The 13,771-nt window shown below is 36.8% G+C and overlaps 1 protein-coding gene across 4 annotated transcripts in view; it reads right to left on the bottom strand.

The window, feature by feature from the left end:
* The window catches only part of SMAD2 (SMAD family member 2), an 80,693-nt gene that overhangs the window by 27,591 nt on the left and 39,331 nt on the right, over window positions 1-13,771 (bottom strand). For 3 of the 4 annotated variants that reach the window (XM_058677005.1, XM_058677004.1, XM_058677006.1), the window contains exons 3-5: window positions 5,001-5,090; window positions 3,794-3,987; window positions 2,617-2,751 (exon numbers count right to left, since the gene is read on the bottom strand). In XM_058677005.1, the coding sequence (XP_058532988.1) occupies window positions 2,617-2,751; window positions 3,794-3,987; window positions 5,001-5,090 (419 nt within the window). The remainder of the gene's footprint in view (window positions 1-2,616; window positions 2,752-3,793; window positions 3,988-5,000; window positions 5,091-13,771) is intronic. The other variant, XM_058677007.1, reaches the window with a different exon arrangement.

The raw sequence follows: 13,771 nt of genomic DNA, 5'->3' as shown, positions 1-13,771 counted from the left end.
GTTTTTTGTTTATTTTATTTGAAAACCAGAATGAATGAGAGAAGGACACACAGAGGAAAAGAAGTCTCCCACACACTTGGCCACAGGATCAAAGACGGAGTTGCTGGGATCCAAACTCAGTATCCACATGAGCTATTAGCTCTGCAGCCGGAGGCTCAGCCTACAAAACCATGGCGCCGGGCCAACTGTCACACCTTTTCATCTAATTGTTGGTATGACCAAATTTTTAACACTAAAATTCTAAGAATAAAATATTTTCATATAACTAACAATACAGAACGTAAAAGAACACGCCTTATTTTAAAAGTGAAAACTAGAAAAATTAAGCACACCTAAGTTTTACCAGTTTAGCCACCAATGTTTTTTCAGAAGATCTAAATAGGAAGAGAGGGCCCGGCGGCATGGCCTAGTGGCTAAAGTCCTTGCCTTGAACGCCCCCGGATCCCATATGGGCGCTGGTTCTAATCCCGGCAGCTCCACTTCCCATCCAGCTCCCTGCTTGTGGCCTGGGAAAGCAGTTGAGGACGGCCCAATGCATTGGGACACTGCACCCGCGTGGGAGACCCAGAGGAGGTTCCTGGTCCCCGGCTTCGGATCGGCGCGCACCGGCCGTTGTGGCTCACTTGGGGAGTGAATCATCGGACGGAAGATCTTCCTCTCTGTCTCTCCTCCTCTCTGTATATCTGACTTTGTAATAAAACTAAATAAATCTTTAAAAAAAAAATAGGAAGAGATACTGAACTTTAAAATATCTTTTTCATTGAATTTCTATGCTTATTTCCATTATTATTAAGATGATTTAGCACATTAGAAAAAATACTAAAGTTCTTTTTCAGGTAGACTAAACAAGAATCTTTTGGTTTTTCTGTCACTTAGAGCTGGATAAAGCACTATTATCAAGAAAAGCAAACTGGTGTAAGCTATTTCTAACTTTCTACTTTACAAAATACCCAAGTTAAATATAGAAACCAAAAAGAGAACATGAATTAAAACATCTTTACAAGTGAAAGTCACTCAATATTCTCTTACTAACATCCTTCCAAACCATCACTGGGTATTTGTAACACCTAAGTTTAAAACCTAAGTTAAATATTTTAAAAATATTTATTTTTCTATTTGAAAGGCAGAGTTACAGACATAAGACAGAGACAGAGATCTTTCATCCTCTGGTTTACTTCCCAAATGGCCACTAGTGACTAGTGGGCCAATCCAAAGCCAGGACCCAGGAGCTTCTTCCATGTCTTCCAAGTGCGAGCAGAGTTCCAAGGACCTGAGCCTTTCTCCAGAATGCTGGATCTGTAGCAGAGCAACCAGAACAGGATCTGGAGCCCACACGGCATGCTGGTGCCACAGACAGAGGCTTTGCTCACTATGCCATGGCGCAGACCCCAGGTTTGTTGAGCAAAAATTTCACAGCAAAGACCTACAAATACCTCCTGCCTTGATCCCTCATCCTCCAAGTGCATTTCAAGGCAAGTTTATTAAGCAAAGGCTAGATATTGCCACTCAATGTCCTACTTCACAGCCCAGCTCCCCCTTATCCCAGCCCATCTAACTGCATCCCTCACTTTTGCCTCTTTCCTCCCAAGTCCTCCAAAAGTTTCTATCTGCTAGCAATCAAAAGAAGCAGCCTCTAAATTCTCTTAAAACAGTAATCAAAGAAACATACAATAAGAAGCCATTTCCCATCTGTAAAACTAGCTATTGGAAACTAACAAAACATTCAGCTTTTCCTTGCATTTAACATTTTTCTAATGCACAATCAGGGTTTTCAATTAAGGACACATTGAAGTAAATTTTCTGTATATGTGAAGCTCTTTAAATTTAAAATTTTTTAAATTTAAATTCTTAAATTTTTACTTGCAAATAATAATAATATTTTTTTATCAGAACAGAATATCAGAACAGAAAGAAAATTCTAAAGTTTCATCATAATAGCTTCCCCCTCATCCAGGTATCTTGATTTTAACGGTGATAAAGAAAAAAAGAGAAACACTCACAGAAAGTAACAATATGCTCTCCTAAACAATATTAAAATCTAAACATGTACCACATGGTGGAACACCACTGGTGCAACTGGAAAACCATGTACTTGAAATTCCATTTGTCACCGAGTTAGAGGTCCAGATGAAACCTAACTGAAATAGAGCACTTTTCTGTTTTCCTTCTGAGTGTTACTGCATCTACAGAATCAAAATACCATATCTCCTATAAAACATACTACATTTTTCTCAAAAATTACCAAATGACTTAAGGTAAAGCATGTCAGTTTTTTTCCTTTTCCACTGATTTTCCTCATACTCTGCATCTCCCAGCTCCAACAACCAAAAGCTTACTAACAGCTTTTCTTTTCTGTGCCTTAAAGTATTTTGATTAAAGCCACTGCAAAAGAAAATAAAATATAAAGTAAATATTTTCTCCCAATAAATTGATTAAACTTGTGTCTGAATATATATACACATATATACCTATATATGATTTCCCCCAAAATCAAATTTTCTATGTAAAATCTTGACAATTCTTAAAAAAATGAATTCACAATTTACTAATACTTGAACATGTACAAACAAAATGTGAGTTAATCCAAGTTTCAGAAAAGTAAGATGGCAACAATACCTGGGATGTAATTACTCTGTGGCTCAATTCCTGCAGGGAAGTTAGTGTTTTCTGGAATGGAGTGAGTATAGTCATCCAGAGGAGGAAGTTCTGTTAGGATCTCCGTGTGCCGTGGAACTAATACGGGAGGCAGAACTGAAAGGGTTAAACAAATCTAAGTCAATGCAAAGAGCAAAGGCATAGGGAACTTTATTCAACCTAGTTTTCAAAGTTAGCATCCATCTATCTGACATTATACCAGCAATCAAGAAATTGACAAATCTGATGAAGGTTTTCCTGTATTAGTCTGTAGTTCACCATGTAACTTTCCAACTTTAAATTTAACTCATGCTGTTATAGTCAAAATAACTGGTAGTGTAAAAATACAACAGAAGTTCATAAATCCCCACTGGGAAAACTAAGGAAAGATTTGCCCTGATTTATGAAATCAGCTAGGAAATTTTCTAAGTAGGCAGCCATGTTTCAAAGCTTCAAGCAAAAAGCTAACTAAACAGTACTGCTATGAGTTTTACTACAATGTCATTAAACACTTCTAAAAGCACAGAGAGAACAGTAAATGCTTACAGCACAGCAGAGGTGCATCAGACCACTTTCTAAGGGAGCTGGTACCTGATCCTGGACATGACTCTGATGTCATATTCCACACTATCCCCTGAAACTGATGGACCATTCCCTATACAGTATGATTTTACATGTAAAAACTTTGGGGGGAAAAAAGCATCCTGGGCCCATGCCAATGGCTCAATTAGCTAACCCTTTGCATGCACCAGCAAAGCATGTGGGCACCGGTTTGTGTCCCAGCTGCTCTACTTCGCATCCAGCTGCATGCTTACGGTCTGGGAGAGCAGCAGGGAATGGCCCAAAGCCTTGGACCTGTACCCATGTGGGAGAAGTAGTTTTGGCTCATAGCTTCAAACTGGCTCACCTCCAGCCAATGTGGAGTGAGACATTTAGGGAGTGAGACAGTGTATGGAAGATCTTGATCTATAAATCTGCCTTTCTGATTAAAAAAACAGATCTTAAAAAAAAGCATCCTTAACTACTGCCAAAAAATATGCTGAATTTAAAGTAATTCATTAGAATCTTACATTAAATTTCCCTGGATCATAAGAGTACCTGAATATCTAAACTAAAGTACTTAATTTCAAAGCAAGAAAAATCCCTGCCATTGTCCTACCTGGTGTCTCAACTCTCTGATAGTGGTAAGGGTTTACACATACTTCATCCTTTTTAAGATTAAAAGCATATTCGCAGTTCTCAATTGCCTTGAGTTCATGATGACTGTGAAGGTCAGGCCAGCGCCACAACCGGCAATATATAACATGTGGCAATCCTTTTCGATGAGACACCTGAAGACGACCATCAAGAGACCTAATGGAAAGCAAAGGGAAAAAACCAGGGAACTTTAACAGAAGAAATGGATGTAGTCAAATGAGCTCAATTAGTACAATGAGAGCATAAAGAAAGATATGACAGCCATTTAGTTAGTTCTAGTGACAACTGGGAGGAAAAATTTACTCTTTAATCTCTCTTATAAAAAAGTAAAAAGCAGCACTAACAGATGTTTCTTACAAATAAGCTATATAAATGATTCAAATGCCAATGAAAGGCTAACTACTTGGGGAAAACTGAGTTTTGAAAAAGTATCATATGGCTGTACTTGAAAAACTTTTTGTCAACCTCTGTATCTAGTTAATTCAGACTTGAATTTAGAGATGTTTCTAAGGGCATTCATTCTTTAGGTGACTGAACAGTCAAAAAAAAAACAGGTGTGAAGAATGATAAATATCAACAATGATGTGCTAATAATTCACTCAGACTAATGTAACTCATTACCCACTTGGGATTATTCAGATAACTCAGGAATATATATTCATAGTTCACAGATAAATGCAGATGGTGATGAATGAGATGAAATGAACATATACCAATATACTCAAAAAAGAATGAAGCGACTTTAAAAGAACATGAAATGAGTTAGCCTGTTAACTGTGACATAAGGGGTTCAGTAAATAACTATGTATTAGTAGTATAAAGATGAGATTTAGACGATAACAAGGTATTTAGCAAAAATTGGTCATCTGCTTTAAAACTGCGCCAACAGATTATAATCTAATCTCAAACTAAAATGAGTATATAGTTATCGAAATTATTATTTAGGGGATAAACTAAGTTAAAGATTAAAAACCAGAATTGCATTGATCAAAACATCAGCTGAAACATTATATTTGTAGTACTGGCAAGCAGATATTTTAAATGCTATGCCTTATTTTACATTAAGGAAACATCCTAGGCAAAATTATACTAAGCCACCCAGTATAGGTCTTCCAAAACACCCCCCCTCCCACAAAATGTCTAGATTCCACAGAGGGCAGAATATTCACCTGGTTTGTTCAGAGAAGCTGTAAAGGCCTGTTGTATCCCACTGATCTATCGTATTTGGTGTACTCAGTCCCCAAATTTCAGAGCAAGTGCTGTGCATAAATTGAAAAAACAAAAAATTGATGTGAACATGGAAGCATGGTTATTCAAAATACCATGATGTAAAACATGGAGAATGTACAGAATACTTCCTTCACCCAGAAAATATACACTGCTTCACTTTTTCACATTCAGTGTTCATTATATTTTCTATATGAAGGAAGCCAATAAAATGAACATGTGACTCCAGATAAGTTATGATTATGTTTTTAAAATGTGAACATCAATGCTCTCTAGCTTAATGAAATCATAACTATTATGCCCTTCCCAATATACTCTACTGGAAAGATCGACACAGATGGCATTAGCTTCATTAATAACGCCTCATTTTTTAATCCAGATTTTTGTCTACTGGTATCTTTAATACAGGAAAATTCTAACTGAAATGACACACCTCCACCATGAGGAGTCTCCATTTGGCTGTGACACTTACATATTCAATCTCACTGAAAAAAAACCAATAACCATAAAGATTTTTAAGTCATTCTACTAAAACTTTGAAGTTTTTCTCCCACACTCTTTCCAAAACATGAACAACCTGGATATTATTCTCCCTTCTTCCCTGCCACTGCTTAATTTTAAAGGCACTTCTCAATTGTGGGATAATGAAAGGGATTACAGTGCTGTTAGGGAATGAAACTTCCGACTAGTATCTCTCTTAAAGTGGTGCTTTTTAAATCAGTCCAAAGAAAATTCCCAAAACTTCATTCCACTTCTCATACTATAAACCATCAAAATTTCATGCATGGAGGAAAGAATATTTCAAAAACACCTTCTGAAAATAAACTGATCCAATTCCAAATATATACAAGGCTGGTGGGCTGATGGCTAACCCGAAGAGCCAGCAGCACAATCTCGAAGTCCGCTGGCGAGGCTTCTCACGCAGCCACTGAGCTGCACGGAAATCCTAGGCCTGCTCTGGAGCCACAGTAACTGGGAATTAAACAGAAAAAAGCAAACAGCATGTCCATACATTTCCTCATATCTCACAACATTTTACAACTCTCTTGCCTTTTTAGCAGTCTACAAGAGTCAGAGAAAGGCTCAAAATATATTTTCAATTTTCTTAAAAAAAGTTTAAAAAGCTGATTAAAAATCCCTGACATAAACAGTTTTTTCTATTTAGGAAATACTGGATATTGCATGGTAAATTTTAAGGTGTAACAGAATTAACTAAATTCTAATCTTATGAAGGGACATTTGACAGAAGTATAGATCAACACACTATTTTACTCTTAAAATTTTAGAAAGAACTTTTCCTTCAAGTTATACAAAATCCAGAATCAAAAACAGATATGAAGAGTTTCAGTGCTTTGCTGTGTGAGCTTTGCCAGAACTCAGAACCATCACTGTCAGGAACATGGGATCAATGCAGTGGCAGGCCAGCCTAGACTCCTTCCTGACTCAGCCACATTCAGACTACAGGTTCTCTGTATGTTATAAATACCTCCTCCCAACACTGGAAGGTTTATTTAGAAATACAAAGTTGCTTCTAGCTAGCAAAATCTTTGTTTATACTAAAAATATTTTTGAGAACCTAAATACAAAGTATCTACAATAGAATTAAAAATGAGTCAAAACAAAAAACACATTTTAAAATTATAAAGTAAATACAATGATCAAAGAAAAAAAAAACTCCACAGCAATATCAGACATCAGTTCCACCAAATTTATACATTTCATGCAGTCACAATAAAAAATAATAAAATTGCTAGAAGATCCAGAGAAGACTATTTCACATACAACAACCAAAATAGTATGATCAGGAAAAGCCTGACCGAGAGAGACAAGCCAGCCCTACCAGATACTGAAACAATTATAAATTCTCAATAATTAAAACAGTACGAAAAAATGCTCAGGTTCCAGAGCTGATAGGGAAATGCATATTAAAACTAAAATGTACTTCCACCTAACTCCACAGATGAGAATGGTCTACATACAGAAACCAGCAGCAGTAATTGCAGCGACAATATGGGGAAAAAAGCATCCAGCTCCATTGTTGATGGGAATGTAAACTAGTACGACCATTTTGGAAGTCAGTATGGTGAGTGCTCAGACAACTAAATATTGACCTACCATATGACCCAGCCATCCCATTCTTGGGAATATATCCAAAGGAAATGAAATCTGCACTGTAGAGAATGACCTGAAATCCCATTTTTACAGCAGCACAATTCACAATAGTGGAAACAGAGAGTCAACCTAGATGCCTGTCAACTAAGGAATGGATAAAGAACCGTAGTACATCTACTCAATGGAATACTACTAAGCCACAAAAAGGAATAAAATCTTGCCATTTGCAACAAAATGGTCCTAGCTGGAAACAATTACACTCAGTGAAGTAAGCAGGTCCCAAAAGAACAAACATCAAGTGTCTGATATAACCATCAACCAATACACAAAGTAAACATATATATGTAAACAAAAACTTATAGATATTAACATACATACACTGCACAACGGAAATTAGCATACTGGGAAGTAAAGGTATTATGTAGTATGCATATCTACTTCCAAATAAGAGAGACTCCCAATGAAACTTTTAACTATAGCTCTAAAATATGATACTAGGCTTATTACTTTTGCCTGTATGTATCATGCCATGATACATTTAAAAGTCAGAAAACTAAACTTCTAAGTTTTACTAAGGAACTATGTATTATTGTGATAACAGAGGAAACTAACAGGAGGGAGGAATGGGGAGGGATGAGTCCTTACACCTACATAAATGTATTGTGCAAAACAAGTTAACAAACTAAAAAACAAATTAAAAAGAAATAGTATGCAGTGAGCAAAAGAATGCACGTACAAAATGAGCTCCTGCTTCCAGTAACCTCAAAAAGTAATATCAATTAAGGCTTATTTTGCTTCAGGTAACAATGACCCCTTAACAAGGCATACTCATTACCTATCTGTAAACAGATCAAAAGTGGATTAAAACAGCTGAAGCGACACAGATCTGTGTGGAAGAGAGAACTACACCAGAGGAGTGTGTGTGTGTTTTGTCTCAGGATGAAGACTACAGTTCTGGTGAGCTAGGCAATAGGTGACAACAGGACAGAGTTGGGGCTGCTGGAGAGGTTGGAAATGGAAGGGAGACATTGTTTAAAGAAGGAATCCACAAGAGGTGGGGGGGATCAAAATACAAATCTGAACGCCACATACACAAAGCCAGAGAACAAGAGATTGAGCCTGTATGGACTAGCTTATTCCCCAGCTGGCCACAACAGCCAAGGCTGGGCCAGGGTGAAACCAGGAGCCAAGAGCTTCTTCCTGTTCTCCCACATGGCCGACCCACCTCCCTAAGACCTAAATTACACATGTGCAGACTGTTGCGGGCATGCTAAAAGTTGAAAGCATTTCAAAAGTTGAAAGAATTGCAATTCTGCTATCGCCTATGGGGGGAAACAGTCTGGACTGAGGCAACCCAAAACTACCTACTAGAAAAAAATCTACAGACTGGTAAGAAAGACAACAGCATTTAGAGTCTCTGCTATGTCTAATTTCAAATATTTAGTATACAATCCAGTTACTAAAAATGTTTTTTTTTTTTAAAAAAAGGGGGGGAACATTACCCCCAGCCAAAATAAAACAAACAAAGTAAAACAGATCCCAAGGAAAACAGAAACAGGGATTTCAAAGTAACTATTATGAATATGCTCATGGACTTAATGAACAGATGGAAAATTTTAGCTCAGTAACAGAAACTATAAAAAATCCTAGAACTAAAATTCCAAAATTCAATTAAACACACACACACACAACCTGACAGTAGAGAGGACAGATTTGAAGATGGGTTAAAAGAAATTATCTCATCAGAAGAACTGAAATTAAAGAGCGAGCAGCCAAATGAGCAGTCACACCAGCATGTGCAGCTTCAGAAACAGAAACAGAAGGCAAAAAGCAAAAAAAAAAAAAAAAAACCTTTTTGAAATAATAATAGCTGAAACACTTTCAACTTCAGCAACAAACTAAACCTACAGATGCAGTAAGTTAACAGCAAGGAGTTTAAATACCACAATTACAGAAACTCTCATTTAGACATCACCATCAAACTAATAAATACAAAAAAAAACCTGTTTAAATATTAAGAAATGCCAAACCTCCCGGAATGAACTCCTTCCAAACACCTCCACTCAGAGACTTGACAAACTTCAGCATGACTTCTGGCAGCCAACAGCAGCATCTCAGGGACCTCTTGGTTCCCTGGCAGTTCCTATCTCAAAAAGCTTACGGCTGCCAAAACACAACATACCATCTGTTCCAACCAACATCTGAAGAGGACACTGACCTCTCTTTCCAGTTATTTAAAAAGATTACAATTTTATCTTTTGAGATTAAAAGGGGTCTACAAAATTCCACAAGCTTCTAGACGTACTCTCTCATGTATCTCCTAAAACCAAAGGAATCTTTATCACAAAAACCTGAAAGTCATTCCTCTGCAACTCAACCACCACAGGAAAAAAACGGGCCTCCATCTCCCAGTCTGTGGGAACTGAAGTCTTACTTCAGTAAACTTCAGTGACCGTGCCTAGCCCCACTCTCCAGGTTTGACTATCTGAGTAACTGCTATTCCCACTCACTGATCCATAGTTTTCAACTTTGTGCCTCTATTTGAGTCAGAACTGATCGCAGTCCTTTGTCCCAAAGCAGTAGTCACTGAAAAAAACTGTTTTTACTGATTTGAACCTCTGCCTGTGCGGCTAATCTTGACCAGCAGCCACAACAGGACAATCCACCATATGTGAGCAACAATTTTTCATTAAAAACAGTGGAACTCAAGGAACAATGGAACAGCATCTTTAACGAAATCAAAGTGCTGCAAGGGAAATCTCTCAACCCAGATGTCTATACCAACAAAAACAACCTTCTTAAAAGAAGCCGAACAGAACAGCTGACCACATTCAACTAAGCCAAACTAAGAGACTGTGTTCCTAGTAGACTCTGCACAGAAGAGATGTAAAAGTTTTTCAGAATAAAACAACAGATAAAACCTGTAAAATATAGGTAAGCGTAAAATACAGTATTATTTTCCTCTCTCAATTTCTATAAAAGGGAGATAACAGACTATAGCAAAAACGTAAAATATTAGTATTACAAAGTATTACAACAGTAGTACAAGCAAAAAGGCATTTAAAAACAACTATACAAAGTTAAGGATAGTGAATAAAATGTATACAAGATTATAATTTAAAAATGAACAAATATTTAGAATTAATTAAAATAGTTAACTCCAAGGAAAGAAAAAAATCAGATGGTGATAGAAAAAAATGAAATGATAGACCTAAACACAATTATTAAAATACTAGTTTTACATACAGCAAAATACAGCACATACTCCATCTAATACAATGAAGATTAGTCAGATTGAATGCAAAATACATATTTTTCAGATAAAAATAAGCTAAAAACATAAGAATGGAAAGAGTCCATGCAAGCATTAAATAAATCACCTGATGCTATAATAGTACCACAAATAACGCTTCAAGACTACCTTCACAAGACTGACTCATCAAAAGGCATTACAAATCCTGTCACCATCTAGCAATACATCTTCAAAATAGACGATGCAAAACATAAGAGATTTAAAGTAAGAAATGAACAAATCTCCAACGCACATAACTTCAGTAATTTTTTGGATAGGCCACAAACACACCCACACATCTACACTGTTATCACAGAAGAGGTGGACAGTATATCAGTCACCATGACCTAACACACACCAGAGTCTTCTCAAAAGTAGAAACAGAACATTAAAAATTAAACCACATGCTAGGGACAAACAATAGTCAATGGTTTGTAAAAACGTTCCTGTAATTACATTCTCCAGTCCAAAAGGAATGAAGCCAAAAGTCTCAAGATGTGAGAATCAACAACACAATTCTAAACCTTTGTGTCAAAGAAGAAATCACGTAATAAATCATAAGATATTTAAAATAATAATCACCACATAACAAAATGAAACAAATCAGTTTTTCAAGTGAAAGGTTTCCACAAAAAAAGGAAATGCCTAATAATTTAATCTGAATAAACAATCACAAAAATTCTAATCAGCATTATATTGAAGGTGATTTCCAGTAAAACACAGTGAGAAAAATAGATAAAAATGTTGAAACAGGCAGAAAAGTCCGACTGCTCCTTGTGGGTCAAAGTCAGAACAGTTTCCATGAAATCTATGAAGCAAATCCTAGAACTCATTAGTAAGTTTCACAATTATAGACTACAAGGATTTGTAAAAATCCAGTTATTTCTGTTAAAGATGTTAGCATAAACAAATGAATAAAAATTATCAGAAACAATGGAAGTTCTTACCGCAGAAACTGTAATTAGCAAACATTATAATTAAAACTTCAAAAATTATTTGTGACAAAACATCAGACAAGAAAAATTCAATGTGTAAGAAACATACATTAACTACCAAAAACCTTGCTGAAATATTTTTAAAATTTAAGTATATAAGCATATGTGACATTCAAACACTAGATCACCAACATCAAAATATTTTCTGTAAATCCACGTTTGTTGTCTCCACGTTTACTATACTTAGGATTTCAATGAAATATTTTTTGTAGCATTTAACAAACTGATCCAATGTGAGTGGAAATGCAAAAGATTTCACCTAAAATCACTGACAGATATTTGGACAAATCTCAAAAATATTTTGTTGATCAAATGAAGCCGAACACAACAGACTAGATACTGAATGAATCTATTATACAAGGATTTCTATAACAAGCAAGACAAACAGAACAAAAAAATTTCAGAGTAGTTACTCCTGGGACAGATTATGAAAAAAATTTGATTGCAAAGTTGTATAGCTTGACCAACTTAGATAAGGGCAACTTTTAAAAGTGGAATTAAAAGCAAGTATATCTTTCTGTAAAAATCTCTGAAATTCACACAGGTTTTTCATAATATGCGCTCTCTATGAACCTGAACAGTTCACTTGAAAGTATGGATTTCAAAATTTTTGCATTAAAATAAACAAGCTAATCCGTTTTCCGCAAGCTTTTGAAGTACCCTTATATACATTTGTCAAATTCAGATCAGATTGTACAGTTTTTATACACATGAAAATTTTAAACAAAGAGGCAACAAAAAATAGAGGAACATCCAAACAAAGAAGGAAAACCAGAGTAAGAATACGAACAAAAAATTCACAGGGTTGGTGTCAAAAGGTTAAGAGAATCCTAACCACCCCACTTCCAATACAGCATTCGGCTGTTACTCCTGGGAAAGCAACAGAAGATGGACAGTTCTCCAGGCTCCTGTAACCCATGTGGGAAACACGGATGGAGTTCAAGGCTTCTGGCTTTGGCAGGGCTCAGAAGTGGCCACTGTGGTCATTTAGGAAGTGAGCACTCTCTGTAACTCTGCCTTTTAAGTAGTCTTTGAAAATAATATTCATATGGTAATTTAAACATGAAGCAGCAGCTGCCCTGTATGTGAACTGATAGGCAAAGATCCTAAAGCATTACATAAGTGAACAGGCAAGTGCACAGCAGTACAGATACTGTACTCCATTTGAAAAGGACAAGCACAAAGACCTACAAATACCTGCTTCCATACGCATACAGACAGCAGTGACCTCAGATAGGGAGGGGGGCCAGGAAGACAGCTTGTCCAAGTATGCATGAACATGCAAGACACAAAATCACAATTTTTTAATATATTGCTCACCTAAATTAAACACACACACAAAAAATAGCGCCACAGAATCAAATGCAGGTCAATCTTGCCTTACAAGCACAGCTCTGTGCTTCCCACTCTACAGTCTCTGAGGTTCATGTTGGGCATTGCTATGGAAGAAAATCAGTAAGTGGCAAGCCTAAGGCCTGGTTCATTCTTCTGATAAAATTTTCTAACTAATGGAGGCCTCTGCCACTAATCTGCTTCCACTAACCAGGCATAATGTGACTAATTCTGTAGTATGCCTAGCAGGGCTAGGTCAATTTTCAGAACTTTTCTAGACGCTTTAACAAAATCAGTTTTACTATCCATTCTTCCTGAAAAAAATGGACTTTGCCTAACCACGCTGCAGTTGCCCAAAAAAACTAAACCCGCAAAACTCAGTCTGGAACAAACAACAATCAAGGCACTTTGTGACTCACTTGTATCAACTGTATCTATTGATTACAAATACTATTTACTAGATGATTGATTATAGGTCCTTTTTTATAAATTTTTTTCTTAACGAAAAATTCACTTAGTTTTATTGAAAAAGCAGATTTACAGAGAAAGATACAGAAGGAAAGATTTTCTGTCCCAGCTCACTCCCCAGTGGCCGCAATGGCTGGAGCTGAGGCAATCCAAAGCCAGGAGCCAGGAGCTCCTTCTAGGTCTCCCACATGCGTGTGCAGGGTCCCAAGGCTTTGAGCCGTCCTTGACGGCTTTCCCAGGCCACAAGCAGGGAGCTGGATGGGAAGCGGGGCTGCTGGGATTAGAATCGGCACCCATATGGGATCCTGGCGCGTTTAAGGTGAGAACTTTAGCTGCTAGGCCACTGCTCCAGGCCCTAGGGTTCACTTTTTAAAAGGTAAAATTTATAGTGTGAAACACAAATCCTAAAGGTGTCTATCATCTTGAGAGTGTCATCAGATGTTAATTTGAGTAACTTTCAACACTAATGAAATCATCACTCATGAACCTTTCTCAGTCCACCCCTGCCGCTTTC

Source organism: Ochotona princeps, chromosome 18 (genome assembly GCF_030435755.1).
Source record: "Ochotona princeps isolate mOchPri1 chromosome 18, mOchPri1.hap1, whole genome shotgun sequence".
Classification (NCBI taxonomy): domain Eukaryota; kingdom Metazoa; phylum Chordata; class Mammalia; order Lagomorpha; family Ochotonidae; genus Ochotona; species Ochotona princeps.
This window is presented reverse-complemented; position numbering and strand designations above follow the sequence as displayed.